Below are 25,927 nucleotides of genomic sequence, written 5' to 3' on the forward strand. Positions count from 1 at the left end.
GATTTGGTGGTCAGATATTATTAAAAAATGCTTTATTCTCATATATTTATCACACGTTTGTGAACAAGTGTTTTATATCAGAAACATATTAATGTTAAAATGATGTTCAAAATTAACTAATAAGCAGGAAAGACATTTAACACTATCATCAAAATAAGTAAGCGGTAAGCGTAATGATATTGAAAGCATTTGTAGCAAATAGTTATTATAATTTATTTGTTAACTTACTTCTTTCTTAAGCAAACCAAATAAATGTATCGATTTCCTTTGACTGAAAACTGATAAAATATTTATACATTTTCAATGCAATCTTTATTGTCCTGGCCTCACAATATTTTTCCTCTTATGTAATTTATTAGTATCAAAAAGGTATTAAACAATAAATATGTCAGTTTTTTTAATCTTATGCGAAATTTGTATTCCTTTAATTCTTCTTCTATTTAAGAAAAGAAAAAAAACTTAAGAATTGACTTTTCTATAGTAACCGTTAGTTTATTTCCTAACAAACAATTTCGTACAAGTAATCCATGGAAAATGTTAAATAGTTTATTTTGTTTAGCAGTTTTCTTAATTTTCTGAACACAACTGAACAATTGTTGTTGTTGTTGTAGGCCATTAGGGTAAGGGGCGCGATTGTTCTTGTTTTCCATTGGCGTCATCTATAACCAAGACGTTGTCTTCTGCCATACCCATACATCACATCCATTCATAGGGTGGATCCATTCATACATTCATTTATTCATCCACAGACCGTAAATTTGACCTGAACCAGAGAACGATAAATTTCCAATTCAGTACCCTCAGAGGTGTAATTTGTTGTGGGAACATGGAGGACTCTTTGTGACTCCACAGATTTAACGTGCACCAGTCACCATTTGCTACACAGGGAGTCTTCGGCTAGCTGGATACGAACAATTTCAAAATGAAAATGAGTGATTTTTATACACGTTAAAAACTCGTAAATCCTTTATTTATCTCTATATTTGAGCAACAGCCAAACTTCTGAACAATTTTGCTTGTAATTGTGTTGGGAAAATATTCAACAACGTCATAATAATGCAAACTATCGTGAATAATATTGACGCAAACAATCAAAAATTAGAGAAAAAGTGAATAGCTGAGTCTAACATTTGCAAAAGAATGGAGATAAAAAAAAAAGTTGAAGAAATAGCTGCAAACTAACAACTTACACGTATGGTTTTCTTGCAGTATTTCAGACAGATGTTTTTAAAAAAAATACTTTTAAAGCAATAATCAATAGACAGTTCAGTTTTGAATTTTGATATCAAAATAATTTTTACTTCATGAAAATAAACACAATTTGTTATTTTACAACCAATCTGTTTACTTATGGACATTGTAGAGCAGCCCCTCTACGTAAAGCATAAGAAAAAGACATAAAAATAAGTGAAGCATCCATTGGGTTATAATGCTATAAAGTATACTCTAATAGCCATAATTTACTTTAACTATTGCCATATAACAAAAATTCAAATGTTGAAAATTGCTGTTTTAGTAACAAAAGTCCTAAATGTGACGAGAAATGAGAAAGGACAGTCAGAGCTATCGGGAGTAGACGGTAAATTCATTAATTTACTGATGAGCGCTATGAAAACTCCGTTCGAAATCCAAGTGCCTCTTGATGGCCAATGGGGACAACAAACGGACAATGGTAGCTGGACTGGTTTAATGGGTATGGTACAGAGAGGAGAGGCTGACTTGGCAATCAGTCAACTATCCATAACTGAGGAAAGATCGCAAGCAGTAAATTTTTCGATTCCGTATACTGATCAGCCAGTAAAATTTGCGGCACCTGCCCCAAAAAGAATATCTTCTCTTTTTGTGTACCTATATCCGTTTGATTTGACCGTGTGGTTGTCGTGTATAAGTGTAATACTTATATTGCCATTTATACATGTATTGTTCCTTCCTGAGCGTCAAACGTATAGTGCAGCATTGCTAAAAGTATTTAGCAGCTTGCTGAAGCAACCATTGTACACTCAAACAAAATCAATGCATAAATTTTGCATTTTGCTGTGCTTGATTTTTTCCATGGTTATTTCTTTTAGCTACTGTGCTGTTCTTCTGTCCTTTTTAAGTATACCTCTCTATGAGCCTAAATTGCGGACATTCAATGACCTTTCCAGAGCAGTTCTGAGAGGTCATTTGAAATGCCAAGTGACTTTAGGGTCGTTTATTTTACCATTTCTTTTGCATTCTAAGGACGAACAATTGCGAAATGTAGGTGAGTTAGTTCAAAAGAACTCGTGGAGCTTCCAAGTGAAGAATTACCAGAATAAATCCGTTGATGATAGAACTGCTACTGTTTCGTCCTTTTTGACGTTACAATCACTTTACAAAGGGTATAAGAACGTTGTATTTTCAGAAAATACACTTGTGACTACACATGTAGGTATCGCAATGAGAAAAGGTTTTTGCTGCGAAAGAAAGTTGAACATTATGATATCTCGAATAAAAAAAGCGGGGTTGTATGAGAAGATTAAATCTGACGAGTTCAAAACGGTGATGTTGAAAAGCCGAAAAACATTTACTGGAAAAACCTATGCAATATGTATTCAAGACATATATGGTGTTTTGTTGCTATTAACTGCTGGGTACCTTCTGTCAATTGCTGCTTTGGTAGGGGAATTACTATGGACTCGTTTTAAGAAAAGTTTCAAATATATATAAGACATTTTAGTCTTAGCTAATATAATAAGTAATTAATAAGAGTTACTCAAATGAAATGTGAACACAGCATAAAGCGTCCGAAATACAATAGAGACAGCAGCATCATTTCTCATGGTTATAAAAGGGAATAAAAGAAGTACAACTTAGATTCCAAATAACTGATCAGCCTATTTGTGTAAAATCATTTAAAGTGAATTTACAGTTCAGAATAGAGCAAGAAGCAGTAGTATATGTGTAGCGCAGCTCGATATTTAACGACAGAGGATGAACATTATTCAACCACTTATCATATATTGTTTGCTGTTTATGACTAACATTCTCAAGGCCAAACTGCTTTTAACCAGTGGTCGGAAGCAGTGCACTACAATTAGTGAAACTACTGTAGTCGCCACTTTTTTTAGTAGTTTGCAGTGAAATGTGTTACTTTTTTTTAAGAAAGTAGTGTAGTGTGGTAGTGCTATACAAAAAAAAACAGTAGTTTGTATCGATTCTTGGCCACTAGTTTTTACGTTGACTTAGTATATGAACAGGGGTGTAACACAACTAATTTTTTGAATTTGATGGATACAAATCTTCGCGGGTCTGTCAAAAAGCGAAATTTTAACTGTTCCTGTGATTGTGAGTTAATAAGAATTGCGCATTTTGAGTTACGTATAACTAATATTTAAACTGGCCATTATGAATAACAGGTAATTTATCTCTTTGGTGATGCTTTCGCATGTGAAACTAGGCTCGTATAACATTGATGATATTTCAAAAGAAGGAAACATATTTTCGATGCACTTAATTTCTCAGAAGAAATAAATGATCATTAAGCACTTAACTAAATTAAAAGTATTTGATAATTTACACAAGCATCTCTTAAATTAAATATTCCCTGTCAAGAAGAGCATAAAAAGTTAAAGACTAAATGAGCAAATTCGAAAGAAATGTTTTAGAATAGAAAACTGGCTAATGTAAACAAAGTATTTCTAAATAATTCTTCATGCTTAATGTAAGTCAATTTTTCATTCAAAACTATTTTGAACATAACGCGTAAACGAGTTTCCCCAGCAGTGTAAACTATACGGGTGTAAATTAATTTCTCTAGCGAAGTTCGTCTCCTTAAAGTAATGAAGTAGTTACAACAATTCCAAAGTAGTTTGTAGTCACTACATTTACAAAAAGTAGTTGCAATTGACTGCATTTGTAACAAAGTAGTTGTAGTTGTTGCAAACTGCAAAAATAATGCAGTTTTTCATACAACTGCTTTTAACAAATGGTGTAAAGTTTTGCGGGAAGAACATACATTGATACACCATAAAAAACTTTAATGAATCTCAACACCAAAAATAGTGGCAACTATTTAACACCAAAGTGGTGTTTCACTACTTTAAGGATACTTCCTATTGTAGTAAAGCACCAAGATTGTTATTTTACACAACTCGGTGTAAAGTAGCTGCCTCCATTTTTGTTATTCTGTGATGCTAAAATTTATTATTACTGTAACATATAATGCACATTAAAGTCAGTAAAGTTAATATTTCGATGCAAAATACAGTTAGAATCATTAAATTAGGATGGATATATATAATTTTTTTAATATAAAGTTATTGGCAATTAAGTATACTCACAACAGTGAGAGAATATTAATATGAATTTGATCTAGTCTTAATAAAACCTGAGCTAAATTAAATAGGTTTTAAATTAAATCTTCTGACATAAGTATCTTTATTACACAGTTCAAAATAAGGCCTTTATAACATTTAGCATATTCAGTTTGTCTAATCAATCCAATAAGAAGATTGAAAAAACTTGGAAATTAATCGACACAAATCAATCTCGCTCCGTAAAGAGGATTGAAACTTACTTGGTATTAAATACCAAGTAAGATCAGTATTATGATCAGTTTGTCAACTCAATCCATCGAGAAGATCGAAATTACTTGACGAATTATCGACCACAATCAATATTCTTGTTGAATCTGTGAAGATAATTTGAACTTAAGTGTTATTGAAAAGGCTATGATCAGTTTGGGAATTTAATCCGACAAGAAGTCCGACTAATAGTCTAAAACATTGCAAATAATACTTAGTCTATAACCTTGAAAGGTATGCAAATTTTAGGCACAAACAGCATTAAACATACATGAATTATATGTCTGTGTACTCACATTTAAGATTTATATCAGTTAAGTTTCAAAAATCTAGGCCTAAACATTAAGTAAAGAAGAATTTTAACAGGAAAAAATATTTCTTTGAGGCTTAAAAAGGTTAAATATAACTGACAATCAAAAATCCATTTTAATTACTAATTAAACCCGTCATATGCTGATATTAAACTTTTTATTGTAAATACCGATGTTCTTGGTTATGTTGTCTTTCAGTTCTTGAACAGCTCCATTAAGCTAAACTTTTTTAAACTAGTTTTTACACATTTTCGGTTCCTTAATTATAAAGAAATAATAAAAATTAAGCAAATGGAGAGGTAAATTTATACTTGCATTAGATTTAAGCCTATCTAAAATTGATCCAAGTTTGAAACATCCTATTACTTCCACTCTTTTTTAAGGAATTTGGAACATTGAAAATTTTTGGAATAGCATGAGGTGTTAATTTATTTTTAACATCTTTTCTATTTATTTCCAGTTGAGATTCTTCAAAATGAACATGCAAAAATAGTTAGAATACTTTTTTTTATTTTCGTACTTAATTACAAAATTTAGAGTATACAATTTTTAAACATACTCCCATGAAATTTTCCAAATTAGAAACTAATTATTTCAGTAATTTAACACAAGGATTACAAAGAAGAAAAACATTGGTAGATCCAAAAATAGATGAAAGATCGTATATGAAATAGATTTCTTATGATAAATGTAAACAAATTGTTTGAACTTTAGGCGATATAATACCATAAATAACTAAAAAACAAACTTAAATTAGCCAAGATTAAGAAAGTAGTTACTTGATCTTAGTGAAATGAAAAGGAATATAATAAAAAACAGGTAAATATTTGTTTTTAACAGAAAGAAATACTTAAAAGTGAATAAAAAACTTGTCGATTCTGAAATAAGTTTGACGAATACTTGCTGTATTTTGCAAGATATTCTCATTATCTGGCATCATTTTTCACCCTCTGAAATCAAACTGAAAAATCGTTCCATCTTTTTATGGTGGCTGATATAATCAAGAAAAAAGTTCTTTGTCAGAAACTAGTTATTTTTTTCATTATCATATAAAGTCTTCAAAAATTATTTTGCATTTTGTTAATGTGTATAGTGCTTAAAAATATGTTTGAGTGCTTAAGAAGTACGTAAAAGGTGTTTATTTTTTGTTGAAAGATTTGGCTTGATATTTTGTTTTATAACTGGAAAAGCAGGAACAACCTTGAAAGTAAACATATGGAGAAAGTAACATGGAGAAATTAAACATATAATGTTTCAGCATTACTTCAATTCAATAAAGAGTTTTTTACTCTTTATTAAACGTGACTTTTTTTTTCCTTTTTTTTTTTGAAAAAGAATAAAAAAAATAATCTTTTTTCGTGTTTCAATTTAAAAAACTAAGTATTTTCATTGTTTAAAGGAGAATTAATAACATTATATTTTTTAAAAAAAACAATGTCTTAAACTTTTGGAAAAATGCTTCCAGGTATCCTTAAAGTTAACAAACTTTTTAATCCCAGCTATCCTTGAAATCAATAAACTTTAAGTTAACAAAAACAATACAATGCCCTGAGATCCATAAAAATGCAAATTTTTCAGGAGCCATATGTTATGCGTGCGAAGAAAATAGCGTAACAGCCTTTCGCTTGCATGTAAAGTTTTAATTAAATATTGGGTGCCGACTACAAATTTTTGGTACTGTAATGACAATGATTCGCAGACCCCTGATAACAGCATATATCGAATTCCATTATAATTTTAAAATGCGATCATAATTTTAAATAATTATGAAAATATTGTCTGGAAATATCATCAAGATTGTTCAAGAGTTTATTTTAGGTATATATTTGCGGATTGTCATCGTCTCTAACATTACTTTCTATTTACTTTTTTCCCGACCGTGTTTCGTTCTCTCAACGGTAGGGGGCAGTGTTTGCAGAGTTTGTTTCAACTTCCGGTAGATAATTCACTTGCATTGACTTTCTTTTTTTTGTTGCTTTCATCCTCTTTCGACTTATTTTTTAATATAATTATTTGCTTCCAATGGTGAAAAATTCGCGTGACAGCAGTTGTTCTGCTTTTGTGTTCACTATGAGTTGAACACTAATTTGTTACCTGAAATTAAGATGCTTAAATTCCCTAAGGACACCAAATTCAAGAAAGCACTAAGGAGGAAAGATTTTTTTTAAAAATTAAATAGTCACGTTCTTGCATGACGTCAGGGGAGGGCAGTAATACTTTCTGTAGAGTCTGTTTTTTTTTTTTTTTTTTTTTTTTTTTTTTTTTTTTTTTTATAAGGATAGATGGTAAATTTTTTTTTCCGGCTAGATGGTGAATAATCTTCTTCAACAATTAAAAATAATGAATTTTTAAACTGTTTTTTCTTAATAAGAGTTTTTGATCTTGTGTCAAGCCTGATCTTGAGTCTTGAAGATTATGAGTGAAACGCGCGAAAATTATTTCACCAACTAAAACTAGAAATGATAAAAGGTGACCGAACAAAAGAATGAAAACTGCTCCATAAGCATCCTCCAAACTCACAGGTACTTCTCTTTGTATCTTATCATTGGCATTAATACTTTCAAATTGAGAAACTGATTCCTCAGATTTAAATTTCTCGTATAGTCCGGCACTAATTATTCTTGAAATAGCTGTATCAAACATTTCCTTGCAGCAGAAATCTTTCCTAAACACCACACATATACTCGTCGTCAATAAGGAATCCTCAGAGAGTATAACATTAGAGTAACCTTTATAAAGTGCTTGCAGGTCTGCAATTGTGGAAATCGTGACTTTTTCTCGATCTAAGCTTCCGTCATTGAAAGCGCTGACGGGAAACGTCCACGAATTCCACTGTATTATCTCCCCCATGGTTTTCATGTTCTCGTCAGCTGAAGTCAGAAGAAGATGCAGAATGAAGGTTCCTGAAAATAATTGGGCGGTGTGTCTTCCCTGTATCACAGCTTCAGAAAGTTCTTTGAAGTTTCTCAGTTTTGATTCATAAAGTGGAACACTTAAAAATGATAGCAGCACTGCGCAATAGCTAGATGAAATAACGAGTGAAAATACCAGGCACACTAATATGAAGACTCTGTGGGCAAAACTCTTCTTTTTATCAGCCGCAGGCTGCCTTAGCAAGTACCCAAACACTTTAATAAAAACGGCGTCATATGTTTGTGTTTGATTAATTAAAAGTACATACATTAAAGGCAAAGTTATTAAAGTAATTGCGCAAAGTACCCATACAGTAATATCAAATGGGTACAAGTAAACAATTAGAGAAGAGATGCGTTTAGGTGCTGGTGCAACAAATGGGACTATTTCATCGGTGTAAGGAATAGAGAAATCAACAACACTTAGTCTTTCCTCAGTAATAGAGATCTGGTTTATTGCAATGTCTGCTTCTCCTCTGTGAACCATTCCAACCATACCAGACCAGTTCCCATTGTCTAGAAGACTTCCCCATTCCCCATCAGAAGCTTCTTTCATTCGAAAACGAACGTTAAAAGCAGCCATCAGCGATTCCAGGAATTTCCCATCTACTCCAGATAGAAATATTTCTCCGTTAATCTCTTTAAATTCTAACTCAGGTGTTTGAACTGTTGCCACAGTTAGCTCATCCGGTAACTTTCTCATTTTTCAACTCAAAGACGAGATATATAATTTTATTTATAAAAAACTTTTAACTGTTTTTTACAAAAAAATATATATACTCTTATTTCTGTGAATAAAAATATTTGTATTTAAAAAACAGAATCTAATAAAGATTTCACTTTTCGAAAGTATGAATATTCAAAAACAACAACTGCAATGCATTAGAGTAACTAAATTGCTTAGCCTTTCATAATAACAGAATCCAAGACGTAATAAGTCAGGATATCGAAAAAATCTGAATGATTTTACCGTTGCCTGAAATAAGACTTAAAAAAACATGTTAAAATAAACATTCTTTTTTTATTGTATTCATGTCAAAGAAAAATATAACGGTAACCAGCAATTAGAAATATCGTACATTTCACTCAAATATATTTTAGGCATTACGTTAAAAAGTCCGTATATCGATTAAAATGTTCTATGCATTGCAAAAAAGTAGTAAACAACATTACTAACCTAATTTAGAGTAGTTAGTTTTTGGATTGCTTTCTTTATTATGCGTTGTTCCATCTTTTACGTGACATTGTTCATTTCAAATTATGGAATGACAATAATTACAGTCCAATAATTCTCTTGGATCTTCAAAATCATGCCACAAATGTAAATAGGATAAATGCACATTTTCCAACTTTTTTTATGAATTATTATTTAAATGATATGTCATTATCTTTCCCATTTAAGATTCTTTCGTAAGAAAATCTATAAAAACTATAAGCTAGGTATTCATATAAATTATTTTACCCATATTTTATTTATTTATTTTTTGTTCTAAATTATTAAGTAATTGTTGCATTATCTGCAAATGTGCTAGGAATATGAGTTTCAGAAAATTCTATTTTTAAATTTCATGTGAGATGGACAGTAAAATGAGTTTAGAACATTGCAGAAATTGGCAATTCATTGTTTTAGAACAATTTTTGATTTAATTCTGAGTTATCCAATTTCTGAGTTTTCCAATTAAAAAAAAATCGTTTATATAAATTTAGATTTACCGAAAACTATTCAAACGATTTCCTTCAAGCAAAAATTATTAATAATTTTAAACAAATTATTTTATAATGGAATTATCTTTGAGTAAACAAATTTTATAATTGTATGCAAGCAATTTTTATTTGCTTTAAAAAGTTTTCGAGATATAGCGAAATATGAAAAAGATGAAATCAGCATTAAAGGGTTTTAACTTTTGACTGCTCTCCTGCTTAAGCTCTAGGGATTATAAAATATGTTCCAAAGTGTGAAGAATCCACATATTTATTCTGAAAAAAGAAGTTTAGCGTCTGATATCGCATAATAAAATATCGCCTGCCTTAATTAATTAGAATATTCAAGTTTCTCAAGAATATGCAATGTAAGACACCCAAACATTTAAATTGAGTCTCAGTATTACAAATTCAATCATCAGTTTCAAATTTAATCAGGGTGCTCCCTTTTTTTTACATTACATCCTTTTTTTTGTATTATGTACAGCTCACAAAAAATGGGACATCCTGAATTATTTTTTATCGGGCTTTTCACAAGCTAAGTCTCAAACTTAATAGTTAAGAAAGCCTCAATATGCCTCAATACCTCAAACATGCTTATTAATTATTGCAAACGATATTTTAATTTACGAATTCTGACACAAAAACGTACTTTCTCTGAATAAACATACCTTTATTTCGGTTATGGGTTTCTGAACCTCAAAATATAGGGTGCAGCCCCAAACTAGGAATTATGGTTCCAATAGTTTGATCCAGAAACCAGTTAAGATTTTGGAGCCATTAATATTAATTTTAATTTTTTGCATATTTCGTCATATCTCGAGAACTTTTTAAACTGATTGAAAAAAATTTAAATATTTATCCAAAGATAATTTCATTGAAACTAGAATTTCTAATAGTTATTTTTTATTATTTATTTAATCGTATTATTATAATCGTTTATTTAATTTTTTAATTGAAGGACATATAATTTTTTTTAAATCATGTAATTTTATATGGTGAAATACAAAATATTAAATGAAATCGGTCAAATAGTTCCTGAGAAATGGAATTTTAAAAAGGTTTTACAAGGAGTGATCAAATGAAAAGGTACGAAACGACGTAAAAACGTAACAGTTAAATTTTTGCATATTCTGCCATGGGAGAACGTAGCGAGACATTTTGGGATGCAATTTGAGTCTCTGACTGGGATGGGAGCATACGCGGGAGCCCGCATGCGCACAAGAGAGCAAAAGCTATTATCAAAAACGGCGTCCAAATGATGCGGCAGTTTCGTATGAGAAACAGAAACTCGAGCACAGAAAAACCATTAATTCCTATGTGTACTGTGAGACACTCCGACGCCTACGCAGGTCCATCAAGAACAAAAGACCGGGGCTGTTCACAGTGGGTGTTTTTCTGCTCCATGATAACGCGCGTCCACACGTCTCCAGAGTCAAACACATGGAACTGGCCAAATTCAAGTGGGAGACGTTGGACCAGCCGTCCTACAGTCCGGACATGTCGCCCTGCGATTTCCATGTGTTTGGTCCACAGAAGAAACACCTGCAAGGGAAGCGCTTCAACTCGGTCGACGTACTCAAGGACGCTGTGAAGGACTGGGTCTCGTCACAGCCATAGGAATTCTGGGAACAAGGAATCCTGCGGCTTGTTCATGAGTGGAATCGTTGTGCTCAGGCCTATAGTGTATATTTTGACTAAATTCTACATTTGTACCCACCTTGTCGTTTCGTACCTTTTCATTTGATCACCCCTTGTATATTAAAATTGAATTTCTCAGAAACAATTTCATCAATTTCGTTCAAATTTTGTGTTTCGTCATTTAAAATTACATTTTTTAAAATTATATTTATTAATTTTGGTGATATGTAAAAGTAGAAATAAAAACACATGCTATGTACTAAAAAGTAATATGTATGTGTACTAAAAAGCAAATGGTGCAAAATCGTGTAGGAAAAGCGTAAAAATCGCCATATTATTGACGTTTATGTTTTTATGTTTAATTAATTTTGGTAATTACTAATTGACATTAAAAAATAAGCTATATAAATAATGCTAATAGGCACTACTAGTATTAAAGTAATGTGGCTGGGTGGCGCAGTTGGTTTGTCGTCGGCCTTCTGAGCCGAAGTCTGCAGTTTCGATCCCCGGCCCAGACACCGGATTTTCGGGATGCAGAAAATCCTCAGCGGCCATGTCGTATGAATATGCGGCATGTAAAAGATCCCTGGAGTTTCTTATTGGCTCTTGGCATTTCCGGCAAAATTAAATTCCTAGTGCCCTTTAGCATCCAAATAGAGTCTCTGTGCTACCATCTAGTGTGGCAGAAACTAAATGTCCAAATTAACATAGCCAACGGCATCTCACCCATTGTGGTGGTCCTGAAAGAGTGGATACCACTTCTGGAGAACACACTAGGTTTGCTCATCGCGAAGACTGATTGTGCAGCTCATAAGAAATAAAATATTTACCTTACAATTCAAATTTTTTTTCACCTATTATTAAATAAAATATTAAAAATTATTAAATAATTATTAAAGTTACTAAATTTACATTAAGGGTTCGAAACTTTCAACAGCTCACTTGACCGAACTATTTTGACCATATTTCCTAGATTACAGGTTTGTCTGATTTCCTAACTTAAAATATCGTTTATACTAATTAATTACCATATGTGAAGCCCCCCCCCCCGTGGATCAATAAGTTTGAGTCCTAATACATGAAAAATCTGATCATTAGACCGAAATTATTCAGGGTGTTTCTTCTTTTTTAGTCCTATACATCATGTGCAAAGACATTAGACAACATTATAGCTGTGCATTATTAACTTGATGATGCCTAATTATGTTTATATTATTCATTTAATATTGCATTGCACGGCATAGTTAAAAATTGCATCGTATTTTACACTATTTTATACTATCATATTATTTAAGTTAAGCAGGAGCAGATAGCAGAAATGTTTACAGTTCTGTTTAACCATAACAGTGCTGTAGAACTGAAAGTAAACAAAAACTAAAATTCTTAAATTCGATTTTCAAAAGAAATTACGAAATGCTGTTAATGATCTGCATTTATCGATGAATTAAAATAATCAATAACAGGTTTCTGAAATGATCGAATAAATTATCAAACATCTATGATTTAATTTAAATTTCTTTTTTATCATTTTTGTATTAGCAATTCTTTAATTTAATTGTACGGTGTATCGACTATTACCTCGAACTTAGAAACGCCAATATTTCTTTCTATCGATTAAACGCTTATTAAAAGCTTCTTAAAACACGCGCCTTTTTTTCTATTAGTTAGAGGGTATGGAACATATTTTCAATTTTAATTTTTATTCGAAGATTTGTATTAAACGTTACTCGTAATACCTGTATCTCAAAAATATTGAAAAACCATCAGACCAGTGTCGTCCGTTTTTATGTAATTTAGCTTGCAGGAAACTGTGAAGAAACTCTGTAATTGACTCTGAAATTGACTCAGCCTAATGAAAATTTGTGTGCGTGACATTTTAGAGGAAATAATGATCTTCGTAAAAAATTGAAATTCGGCAAAAATTTATTATTGATTAGCTTATTTACTTAATTTGCTAAAACAATTCGTTATGAACACGTGTAAAAAGTTATTTGGTTCTTCAGAAAGTGTTTGAAAGTTAAAATTCTCTGAATGAAAAGGCAGCTCCTGTTCAGAAGATGAAATCGAATAGGGAAAAAACTATTTAGAAGACAATTAATTTAAAGGTAATATGAGTTTTATGCTACAAACTTTTTTTATTTTAGATCAATAATCGATTCTGATTGATTGGGAAGAAAAAACAATGTTGCGAAAATGAGCTCTGAATAATAAATCTACACTAAAGGTGAACAAATAGAATTACAAACTTTTGATAAATCAATAAAACCTAGACACATATTATCCAATATAGAAGAAAAATAAATATCAAAAGACAATAATTGAAATGCTATCTGACTGCAGAACTTTCAAATGTCGTAATTGTTTCAACAATGTTTCGATACGTTGGATTATGAAACAATGAAAAAATATTTCAAGACCAACTAAGCGTAATGATTTTTAATGAATTGTATTAAGAATGTCGAAAACTCGCTAGCATCCGGAGGACATAAAAAGGAACCAGACAGTCTATTGTGTTAAAAAAAGACAGATTTTTTACAAAAAAGAAAAATGATTTTAAAAATGCCACCAAGTTATCTAATTGTAGTTTTTCAAGAGTGTACTTTTAAGGAGTAGCAACAAGACACAATCATTCATGTGTGTGTCGGGAAAAAGTATCCTTTCAGACCAAATTTTATCCAATCGAATTATTTTTAAAATTATAACTATGCAGTTTTGAATTGTATAGTACCTTGGACCGATATTAACGATATAAAATATTTAAAACATATAGTGCGATCATAAAATATGCGAAGGTTTTGAATGTATAATATTTTGTTGAACAGACACGGTCGAGTAGAAATAAAATAATTTTCCATTGTTTAAATTCCTTAATTTGTCTATTCACTGTTGCATTTTCATCATATGATCATCGAGAAAGTAAAACAGAACATTATAGTTGTATCAGGATCGAATTTTAACTCCAGCGTGGCAAAAGACATTAATCGAATGATGTAATTATCGCACATTTAAAGCATTTTTCAAATAAATATATGGTAATGAAGATACCACAAGAACTGACAATCGCCATCGTTTTGGCACCCAACCTACGCGTATCAACGGACATGAACGGAAACAGGATACTATCAAAGTTGGAAGGAAGGTTCATTCAGTTGCTGATGGATACCTTAAAAATGCCATTTAAGTTGATAGTTGCCTCTGATAATGAGTGGGGACGAGAACTTAGCAACGGAACTTGGACCGGTATGCTTGGACTGGTCCACAGAGGAGAAGCAGACATGGCAATCAATGCTATATCTAGCACTGAAGACAGATTACAAGTTGTAGACTTCTCAATCCCATACACTGAGGAAGATGTCAAGTTCTTTGCGCCATCCCCGAAACGGGTGCCTACAATGTATGCATACCTCTATCCGTTCAGTTTCAATGTGTGGTTATTATCTCTTTGCGTGCTGTTCTTACTGCCTCTAATATACGCGCTTACTTCAAAAGACAAGAGAGTATTTTTCAAGTTCTTCTTAGACTTCTTTGGATCCCTGTTACGAGCTCCCATTGCTGACAAAGACAAATCTTTAAAGCGCCGATTCTTTTTGTTATTGAGTTTAATATTCTCATTTATCCTATCATCGTGTTACTGTGCCGTTTTGTTGTCATTTTTAAGCATTCCTCTGTACGAATCCGTACCTCGTAATTTCAACGATCTCTCTAAATCTGTAATAAAAGGACAATATGAATGTCAAGTGTTTGCTGGAACGTTCCTTTTGCAACTTATGTTGAATTCAACAGACCGCAATCTAAGGAAAATGGGAAGGATAATTCGGAAAAATTCTTGGACTTTTCAAGCAGACGATGCGGAAGACGGAACGTTTAATAAAAAAAGAATTACAATTATCACTGCGGCTGGTGTACCTTATATGTACGATGATTATAACAGTTTGGTTGTGTCAGAAGATTCTTTAATCACCACAAGTATATGTGTAGCTTTAAGGAAAAATTTCTGCCATAAAGACAAAGTGAATGAGGCTATTACGCGAATAAGAAACGCTGGTTTGTATGATAAAATAATTACTGAGGAAGTCAGATTCATTACATTCGGTAATAAAAATAACGATGCAATATTGGAAGCTGTACATCCAATAAGATTACGAGATATTTATGGACCCATTATAATACTTGTTTTTGGATATATTGTATCTATTTTAGCTTTAATTGGTGAGATTATTCTAGCAAATTTAACATCAAGATGAATAAATCTCATTGTAGTAAATATCAAGTATCTTATTTTAATAAACAGTAGGTAGGTGCTTTATTTACGTAGTGCTAGAGCTGCACACAATGGGCTATTGGCGACGGTCTGGGAAACATCCCTGAGTATGATCTGAAGACATGACATCGCTTTTGATCCTCTGCAGAGGGGATGACTCCCTTGCTTTGGTAGCCCGATGACTTGACAGCGAAGTCGAGCACTTTACGGTAGAACAGTTTAACGGGGACCAATACTGCCCACCCTCGGCCCTTACTCAGGCTGTTCAAAGAGGTCATCCACCCGCTTACCGTCCGCAGCCAGTGATGCTTGACTTCATCGTTCTAATGGGAACCGTGTCTACTGCGGGACCTTTAATAAACGGATATCTTATAGCGATTTAACATGTCTTCACGTATTTTATTTTGACATGCGGATTCTCATAAATTGTTTTTATTACTTTTAATCTTCTTAATGTTAGTAATTTGTCTAAATTCAAATTTACTGTAATGCAAAATATTTGACTGATAATATTTATAGGGCGTAGGCGTAAATATTTTTGTATTGATCTTATTTGTTCTAAATTTCGCTTGAAAAATAAAATTTGTACAGTTAAGTATTTATTAATTTATTTAGTTTTAAGTCATTTAATTTTAATAGAGGTACATGAAAAATTCAATTGCTCTTAGAACTATGTGTATTAATATATTATTCCACGTCTTTCTATTTTTTCCCTATATCTTTCATATTTTTCTTTTAGACAATATTGTATTTTAATATTGTATTTTTCACAATTCTTTGCATTGAGACCGAATTATGAAGATTACTACGCATATATAAATTCAAAACTACACTGAGTAAAAAGTATGATCATAACTATCGAAATTTAGTAAATAACAATTAACATGCTCTTGGCTCCATGGGAACATCAAAAAGCTAGATAATTTTTACAGAAGAGCTTTGGTAATGATTTTAGTAAAATTAATAATAAAATATGGTTTAATAATATGTGACAAAATTTGGTAAAATCGGCAATATTTTATCCTGATACCTTAAATCATGGCATAAAAATCGCTTCTTCTGTCAAATTTGCTTTTCTGCTTAATATTTTTTCTGAATGTGTGGTAGTATAAGTATTTTTTACTGAACTATAGTTTTGAAAACCAGAATTTTTGGTAAACTATTACCATATGAAAGGAAAAATGGTAACGGTTTGAATACGGTATATTTTGATTTTGTTAATCAAAATTATGTCTTTTTTCCTTTAACCACAAACGACATTACCATACAGTACAGTAATTTTATCAGAATTTTTTTTTTCTCTATGTAGGGCTCATAAAATTTTGAAACGTAAATGAAGAAAAAGAAAAGATTGTTCAAATGAGATGAAAAGATAGATTTCCAGAAAGTTTTTGCAATAAATAATGAATAAATTAGTAACTGAATTCAGAAGTCTTTTTTTTTATTTATTAAATTTTGATGTTTTTAATTATAGGACGAAGCGATAATAAATATTAATTTCAATTCTCTTACATAGATGTTATGAACAATGGTTGTTATGTAGCTTGTTTCTAAATTTTTATGTTTTATACATAATATTTAATTATCCTTTTCCAGCAATAATAACCAATTAATCAAAATTTAGAATAACTATTAAAAACTATGCCAGTTACTTCAAGTTCAAAATGAGCTAATCTTAGTTTTAGAAAGCGAAAAAACGTAGTTTTGAAAAGAAGCATCAAAAATAAATTGTGGTAATAATGAAAATCTTGATAATTTTAATCGGGAATAAAGTATGAATAAATTAATATATGAATATACTAATAAAATACAAAATTAAGAGCTTTACAAAGTTGTAAATGTTAAAATTTTACAAAAAATCGAAATACCTATTTTATGCAATAATTTCTTAATAAAAAGCAACATTTTTTTGTCTCATTTATATTCTTATTTATGATGACTTCAACTAAAAAAAATATAATGGCAGAAATCAATCGATGATACTCTTTCCATTTTGTTTTGTCTTAATAATAAAGTGTGCAGTAATAGTTCATATTTTTTCTTTAACATAACCTATTTTATTACCATTATTCAAACTGTCAGAATCCTATAATAAAAGTTGTCACTAATTGAGCAAAATAAGGTACACGATATCCATGTAAAATTAAACAAAACTTTCGCTCAAATAATTGGAGTTCTAAATGACTTTAACCATGAATGAACTAGAAAATCCATAAAATGGTAGGATAAACGGAAAATAGTAATTATCAAGAATCTATCTAACTCTACCTCCATTTTGCAGTATCCTAGGTTTTCTCTTGTAAATTATACACGATCGACTGATTACTTAAAGTACAATACATGAAATGACGTACCTTTTTGCACTTTGGGAAACTCAATAACATTTTTCAAAGATGAAAAAATATTTGTTTAATCTTCTTAGACATATCAACAAAATACAAAAAGTAAATCATTAACAACAGAAAACAATTTTTCAATTCCGACTTTGAATTGGAAATTTCCTTTAAAAACTAGTTTACATGATTTCTTGGTGATTGTTTTTTTCTTATTATTTTTATAGGGATCCTTAAAGTTGATAAACGCACTAAATATCATAAAGAATAATTTTTCTCAGTTTAAATATAATTAAAAACTTTATTTCAAGCCAATATATCTCAATTGTTGTTTTAAGATATAGCAACTACTTAAGATGCTATAAAATCAAAGACGTCAGCAAAAGCAGAAAAAAAAGAAAGAAAAAATGTAAAACGTTAAAATCATTCATTCATATTATATACCAAAATAATTTTTTATGCAACACAAAATACAACATGTAAAAATCAATTTAAATTATAACTAATTTGTAAAATAAGTCAAGTTTCTTATCGCTTTTAAACAAATTACGAAAATATAAAGCTAAACTAATATATGGCTTCATTCATTTCTGTTTGTATAAGTGACACTAATAATTTAAAAGCAACGATTTATTTTATTATTATTGTAATAATAATAAAAAAAAATATGAGGAAAGAAAATATATAAAAAACTCTTACTTTTAAAAAAACTTTTTTTTTTTGCAAATGTTAATTTTAATGTAAACAGATGCTGCTCCCCCTGTTACAATTACTCCCCACATTAATCCTCGTATCTGTTTCTTATATATCGCTTTTTTTCTTGAACATTAATATTTCTCCCTGTTTTGTTAATATGTTAATCATAGCAAAATAGACTTTTACCTTGACTTTAAAAGGAATCGTTGATTTGAAGAAAAAAAATTTACCTAAGGAATACAAATTGTGTGACTTAACGAGTTGAAATAAATAAGATGTAATTCCACTAGATGGACTTACAACAATTCAAATAAGGAATGGTTTTGATCGCTCTTTATTATTATTTTTTTATTTTTAAAAATTTTAATTTAAATGATAAGATTTATATCTGGAAACGTGTAATCAATCTCTCTCTATCTATATCTATCTATCTATCTCTATCTCTAGATCAACTCAAGCGCTAGCGTATAAATTAAAGAAATAGAGTTCTCATGACGGAAAATACATTTTCTACAACAATGGATAAACAGATGATACTTAAAGGGGAAAAAACTGAAAAAATAACGGAAAAGGACTTAAATTTGCGACGAGTTCTGAATGAATTGGAATTCAGAAACAAAGTTCGCGTTAAGTTCACAATTTTTAACTTCGTAGTTGCATTTCAGTGTGTCACAGATCTCTCAAACATTTTATTCTTTCTCTACAAGTTTAGCACTTAAAAACTCTAAAACTAATTGTTGAATGTTAATTCTTTTAAAATTTATCGTATTCACTGTACTTTTTTCTACAGCCCATCTCAATCTTATATCTTTTGCGCAGCAAAACAAAACGTAAAGTAAGGCAAAATGAACTGAAAGAAAATGACTAAGGATTGCAATAATTTTCGAATAAATTGTAATTTAAAAAAAAACTGCATTAAATTCATACCCAAACATGGTCCTTTCAGCATTCCGAATTTCAACTGCTTAGTTGGATTTCTGTGATTTGTTGTTTTTAATGTCAAATTTTAAGATAATAATTCTCGAACTAACTATCGAATATTAAATTTTTCTCTTCAATTGTTCTTGTTTTATTTCCAACGGTAGGAACAACAAAGAAAGAACAAAAAACATCCGAATACTAGAAGTAGAAGAAAGACCAAAGTAATCGCCATGGAAACTCTTCCGCATTCCGACATATCGCGATCTCGGAGTCAAGTTCGTGGAGTAGTTTGCAGCGAGGGAGGTGTTTTCGATTCATTGGTTATTCAGGGTTGCAAAAATGACAGCCAATAGGGTCTTATACTCAAGTCAAAATTTTCGATGGTTTTCCATTGATGGACCAACACAATCTTGATGATAACCATCAATAAGTCCATCATGAGCCATTATATTTTTGATGCATGGTAACTAACATAAGTAACCATCAAGGAGGAATTTGGACTGATTTATGATGGTCCAACATAAGAATAGCAGTTTGTTTTGATGGCATATTCCTGAGAACCAACAAGAATTTCCACTGAACCATCATGGAAGTGTATATTTGGAAACATTATGGATCATTATGGATTGTTGGTTCATGAGAATCAAACTTATCTTGATGGTTAACCATCATAGAATTCAAGTAGCATTTTCCATCATGAAGGGATGATAGTTTGTTGGCATATCAAAAACCATGAATGTATAAGGGAAAATATTGGATGATGGCTACCATCAAAATATGTTGGTCCATCATAAATCGTTCTGAAACCAACATAAACCATCAAAATGCTTTGATGGGACCATCAAGAATTTTGACTTGGGTATGCGTTTCAACAAAGCATATGTTTTCAAACAATAGCAAGGCTCATTCTCTAATGATGGCCGGATAGTTTTTTTTTTTGTTAGGGTTGACTTGATTTCACCAGTCATAACTATCAGAGGCTAGTTCCGTGAAGTTTCTAATTGTTTAAAATAATAAATATTTTTCATTCGATTAGATCCTCGTTTCCCTCATGACTGAAATCCCTTATATAGGAAAACGGAAAAGAGCAAATACTGGTACGAAGGACAGTTCTTTCTAGCATTTTTTTTCCGAGAAAAATGAAATATCTGTAACTATCAAGATTTCTTTTATAATTTTAGCAATATATAAAAAACTGCTTTTTCTTTCAAGATAAAGTAGATAATGTTGAATAGTTTAAAAAAATTATGAAAAAAACTCCTTCCCAAAACTAGCTATAATATCACTCATAAGCACTGCAGTGGTAATCAAGGGCAAGTTTAATAGATTACATTAAGAAACGATCGGGCACATCCCCAGATCTGCCAAAAAAACACTCGCTCGGACCGTGATTCAATGTGGGACTTCCAATTTAGTTTCTTATCAAAAGTTACCCCCAGTTATTTAAACTCATCTATAGTTATGAGAGTGATATCAGGATATATTAAGTTGTGGCAAAATTTCTGGTCAGTTAACAAAAAGGACTACTCAGCAGTTTTATAATGGTTAACGATCGCATTATTTTTGGCGCACCACTTCTATTGGGCTTCCACTGCTATATTTAATTTTCTCTAAATTAGGACCGTCGCGTCCTTCTTTGGTGCTTGAACCCACATTAATATGCTAGCTGTTGCCCACGTGGAGTACTTTTACTTCAATTTTGATTGTTTTCAAGCGATATTTTCGAAGTTTTCTATGTATTGAGTTTTTGTAATAATTTTAAATCTGTTCGGTAGCCATCAGACCACAAAAAGCACCACAACTATCATTTCGGGACATTTCAGCATAGTAGGCAGTGGAAATATTAAAATCATTTAGACCCCTGTCGTGAGAAAAAATAGAAAAACCTTTAATGTTTGAAATTTCTAAAGTCACTGTAAAAAGGATCAAAAATAAATCTAAATAATTACCTCTTAACTAAGTTTGTATTTCAAAGCAAAAAAAATATTCTAAGCAAATACTTAACGTATTGAAATTTCTTAAATCTCTCTTCTCTGAAATTTTTTAAAATATACGTATCAAAATTAAGCGCTTTTTTTAAAAAAAAATTGAAGAAAGTAACTCAAAGCGAAGTAAACAATGAGAATGGGAAAAACTAGTGTTAAATGGTTTTAAAAGTTTCAGTTCGTTTTGAAATTCGCCAATGAATTTCATCATTGTTTGCTCTTACTGTTTGTTCGAAATAGAATTAGAAAAATATTTTATTCTTTTTTATTCCAAATTCCTTTATTTGAGAAGAAAAAATTGAGAGATAATATAAAAATAAGTGTAAATAATTACTTCGTAACTAATTTTGTTATTCTAAGAATAAAATATTCTAAACAAATACTTAACGTATAACAAACTATTCACCAATGCTTTAACTATCACTTAAGGTTGGTTGGTTGGTAGTTCATTTACGTCGCACTAGAGCTGCACAATGGACTATTGGCGACGGTCTGGGAAACATCCCTGAGGATGATTTGAAGACATGCCATCACAATTTTGATCCTCTGCAGAGGGGATGGCACCCTCGCTTCGGTAGCCCAACGACCTGCACGCGAAGTCGAGCACTTTACGGTAGCACAGTTTAACGAGGACCCATACCGCACACCCTCGGTCCCTACGCAGACTGATCCAAGTGGGTCACCCACTCGCACACTGACAGCAGCCAGTGATGCTTGACTTCGGTGATCTGCTGGGAACCGTGTCTTAACGATCAGTCCACTGCGGGACACTATCACTTAAGACTATCTAACAAATGAATCTAAATAAATTCTTACGTATAACTAATTATTTAACAGTACTTAAATTATTTGAGACATCCTAACAAAATGAATTTAAACAAATGCTTAACGTTTAGAAATGTCCAAGTCAGAGGCTGAATTAGATAGATATTCCAGTATCAATTTCCTTTTGCACTATTTCTACTTGACGTTTCGTATTCCTATCCCAATAGAAAAGCATTCCTATAGGTAACTGATTATACATTGATGGCTCTCAAGTGGATAGGTATGTGTTGTTACTTCAGCTCAGACATCTCGATAACTAATTATTAAACACTTCTAAAATTATTACTTAAAACAACCTAACAATCGGAATTATTATAGATGGCTATAGTGTTGCAAATTCAGTTCAAGAAATATCTAAGCATTTAGTGCCACGTAAAAGAAATAAATATATAGATAAGGGTAAACGAAACAGTAAAATGACTATTATTTTTAATGCTATATAAGGATACAGAAATTTAATCTTTTTAAATATTGTTAGAATTATCTAAGAAATATTCTTTTTGACTTTCTGAGATAAAAGAATAAATTTTTGATATCGTGAGATATTTCAGAATTAACTAATATAATGAATAAATTGTAGACAAACAAGTAAATTATCTGTATTGTAATTTATTTGCATTTTGAAATTCAGGTTGTTTGAAATATAAAAACTTATAAGTATCGGTTGAAAATGTAAGACTTTGCAAATACATAGGTTTGAACTTTTCGTGTTTGTATTTTATTCAATCTTAAGTGTCTTCATCACGATTCAGTTAGGAATATTGAATAAACATTTTCATAGCCACACACATTGCGCAAATTTTTCTAAAGAAAAAAAACTCGAAAAATTTTCTAAAGCAAAAACCAAACCATTTTAAACATTTACCTCTAACGCAATTTCGTAAGCAATTGGATTGTTGATCAAAAATAAGAATGGAGTGGAAAGTCCATAAAATAATTAATAAAAAATTTTCCAAAAAATAAAATAACTAGTATAAATATTAATTTTTTATTATTTATATTTGTAAATAGCATGTTTGAAAAGCAACAATATCTATTGATTTATATGCCATTCTGGCAATGTATTATAATTATATTTTTATATAAATGCCTGTACTGAACACGATCGATTAATTGATTAAAATAGAATGCATCAAATATCGCACATATGCTTATATTTGAACGAATATTTCATGCTTGCACAGATAATAAGGCAAAACTAATCGCAGCGAATGTTAAAGCTACTTTGCTTGTTTTCAAGTGTCTGACTTTGATTCTAAAAGAGGTTTTTCTATCGAGTGAAGCTTTCCTTAAAATTTTCAATTTTTGGAACCTATTTAAATGATGATAATAATTTCAACAATTACACTATATTAAATATATCTTAATGATAATACGAAATTAAAGTCAACTGTTGAAAACTTAAGCTGTTATGCTGTGAAGTTTCAACTTATGCTAAACTTATTTTAATGATAAGGTCAAGCTAATCTGCAACCAGATCGTCTAAAAATAACTTCCATGCAAAAATTAAAATATGTGTCTGTTGTGATTTGTGACTGATACTAAAGACTACAGACTGTTGTCTATTGATATAAGAATTGACTTTTGCATATGCTTCACCGGTTGAAATTTTATGTTTAATTTTCAATAAATAAATGAAAATCTGCAAGGAAATGTGCCCAAAACTGACAATTGCTGTTGTTCCATCTCCGCAGTTGAACATATCAATAGATAATAACGGAAACGTGATTTTATCACGGGTCCAGGGGAAATTTATTCAATTGTTGATGGATACTCTAAAAATTCCTTTTGAGTTGATATTTCCATCGGACGGTGAGTGGGGAAGGAAACTAAACAATGGAACTTGGTCCGGCATGCTTGGACTTGTCCATACTGGAAAAGCAGATATGGCAATAAATGCAATATCTAGCACGGAAGAAAGATTAGAGGTGGTAGATTTCTCAATCCCATATACTGAAGAAGATGTCAAGTTCTTTGCGCCACCTCCCGAACGTATATCTTCATTATTCGTGTATCTATATCCGTTTAGTGTTGATGTGTGGCTCGCTTGTTTTTGTGTGCTGATTTTGTTACCTCTGATGTTCACCATTATTTTAGGAGATAGACGGGTATTTCTTAAACTCTTCTTCGATCTCTTAGGATGCTTGTTAAGAGCCTCCATTGCTGACAAAGGCAAATCTTTCAAACGCCGATTCTTTCTGCTATTGAGTTTAATATTCTCATTCGTCGTATCATCGTGTTATTGCGCTGTTTTGTTGTCATTTTTAAGCATTCCTCTGTACGAACCGGCTCTTCGAAATTTCAACGACCTCTTTAAGTCTGTTATGAAAGGTAAATATGAATGTCAGTTATTTGCTGGGGCGTTCTACTTACAATTTCTGTTAAATTCAACGAATCAAAACCTACGGGAGATGGGATTTCTTATACGCCAAAACTCGTGGACGTTTGACAGTTATTACGGCTCGCTTAAAAAAAATAGAGTATCGATTTTACCAGTTGCGTCTGCTCCCTACGTGTATGACAATTATAACAATATGGTGATGTCAGAAGATTCACTAATCACCACAAATATATGTGTAGCTTTAAAGAAAAATTTCTGTTGCAAAGAGGAAGTAAATTCAGCTATAACTCGAATAAGAAACGCTGGTTTGTATGATAAATTTGAATCTGATGTAATCTGGTTCCTTACTCTTGGAAAGGAAAATACTGATGTGAAATTAAATGAGGCAGTACGTCCAATACGTCTAAAAGATATTCAGGGCCCGATTATAATGCTTTTAGTTGGTTATGTTTTGTCATTTTTAACTTTATGTTTCGAAATATTTACGGTTAGGTTTACCTCAAAATAAATAAAAATGTACATATTAGCATGATACAGTAATTTTGTTTACAATACAAAGACAAACTAACATATTTTTTTAATTTCAGTGTCTAACCTGACGGACTCTTTATTATCTGTGTGTATCTGTGTGATAATAACGGTTTTGATTGGTTATAGTGAGTGTCAATTATGATTTTTTGTTTTAAGGCTTTAGCTTTTTCCAAAAATAAATAAAATTTATTGCACTATCATGAGATTACAATAATTTCTTTATACTATAAAGACGGTCTGACGTATTTCTGATTCGCTGTTTCTAAGCTGGCAGACTCTTAATTATATATCTGAAAAGCTTTCTGGTTTTTGTGAAGCATTTTCTCAGAACAAAAGAATTGAGATTTTTAATAATAAAAAAGAAAAGATACAGATACTTTTTGATGTCATCAGCAAAAAATTTAAAGTTTTCGTGCATTGCCCCTAAATAATTTATTTCTACCTTTTCAAGTCAATATTTTTGTGATTCAATAATATTCCCTGCTACTATTCGGTGGAATTTAAATCATATTTAAATCTAGATAATTAAAGCTAAAAATATTGTTTTCATTATATAATTATATGATAGATAAAAATATCTTTGTATAGCATACATGAACTTGCCATTTTATGATAAACATTTCAGTAATGGTTTATTGTTGTTAAACCGTCAAACATGCTTAAAAGGAGAACAAAATAAATTCCATTATATTTTATTTATAATAAATATTTTGTAAAATATTTATTATAAAATAAATATTTGACTTGTAAAACATGGCTTATGAAGCATATATTCTTATAAAGCGTATACTTATACTTCTTGCCAAAACATACACGGTGATTCTCACGAAATATAACAATTTAGTCACTTGCTCCAAAATCTAATACTATATTACTAAAAGAACTTTTTCTTTTAAATTTTAATAAATAGCATTGCTGTTAG

The 25,927-nt window shown here is 30.9% G+C and overlaps 2 protein-coding genes across 2 annotated transcripts; one reads left to right on the forward strand and one right to left on the reverse strand.

The window, feature by feature from the left end:
- Positions 1–7,189: 7,189 nt before the first annotated feature.
- On the reverse strand, positions 7,190–8,473 carry LOC110282720 (putative glutamate receptor). The gene has a single exon (XM_021146741.3). The coding sequence runs from the start codon at positions 8,471–8,473 to the stop codon at positions 7,190–7,192; it is 1,284 nt and encodes a 427-aa protein (XP_021002400.3).
- A 5,674-nt stretch (positions 8,474–14,147) lies between these two features.
- LOC107441614 (glutamate receptor ionotropic, delta-1-like) lies at positions 14,148–15,356 on the forward strand. Its single transcript, XM_016054943.3, has one exon. The coding sequence runs from the start codon at positions 14,148–14,150 to the stop codon at positions 15,354–15,356; it is 1,209 nt and encodes a 402-aa protein (XP_015910429.3).
- Positions 15,357–25,927: the final 10,571 nt, after the last annotated feature.

The sequence above is a fragment of the Parasteatoda tepidariorum genome, chromosome 3 (genome assembly GCF_982258835.1).
Source record: "Parasteatoda tepidariorum strain Cologne lab strain chromosome 3, Ptep-v5.0, whole genome shotgun sequence".
NCBI lineage: Eukaryota > Metazoa > Arthropoda > Arachnida > Araneae > Theridiidae > Parasteatoda > Parasteatoda tepidariorum.

Coding starts and splice junctions, on each gene's coding strand:
- LOC110282720 (XM_021146741.3), bottom strand. CDS start 8,473: ATGAGAAAGTTACCGGATGAGCTAACTGTGGCAACAGTTCAAACACCT.
- LOC107441614 (XM_016054943.3), top strand. CDS start 14,148: ATGAAGATACCACAAGAACTGACAATCGCCATCGTTTTGGCACCCAAC.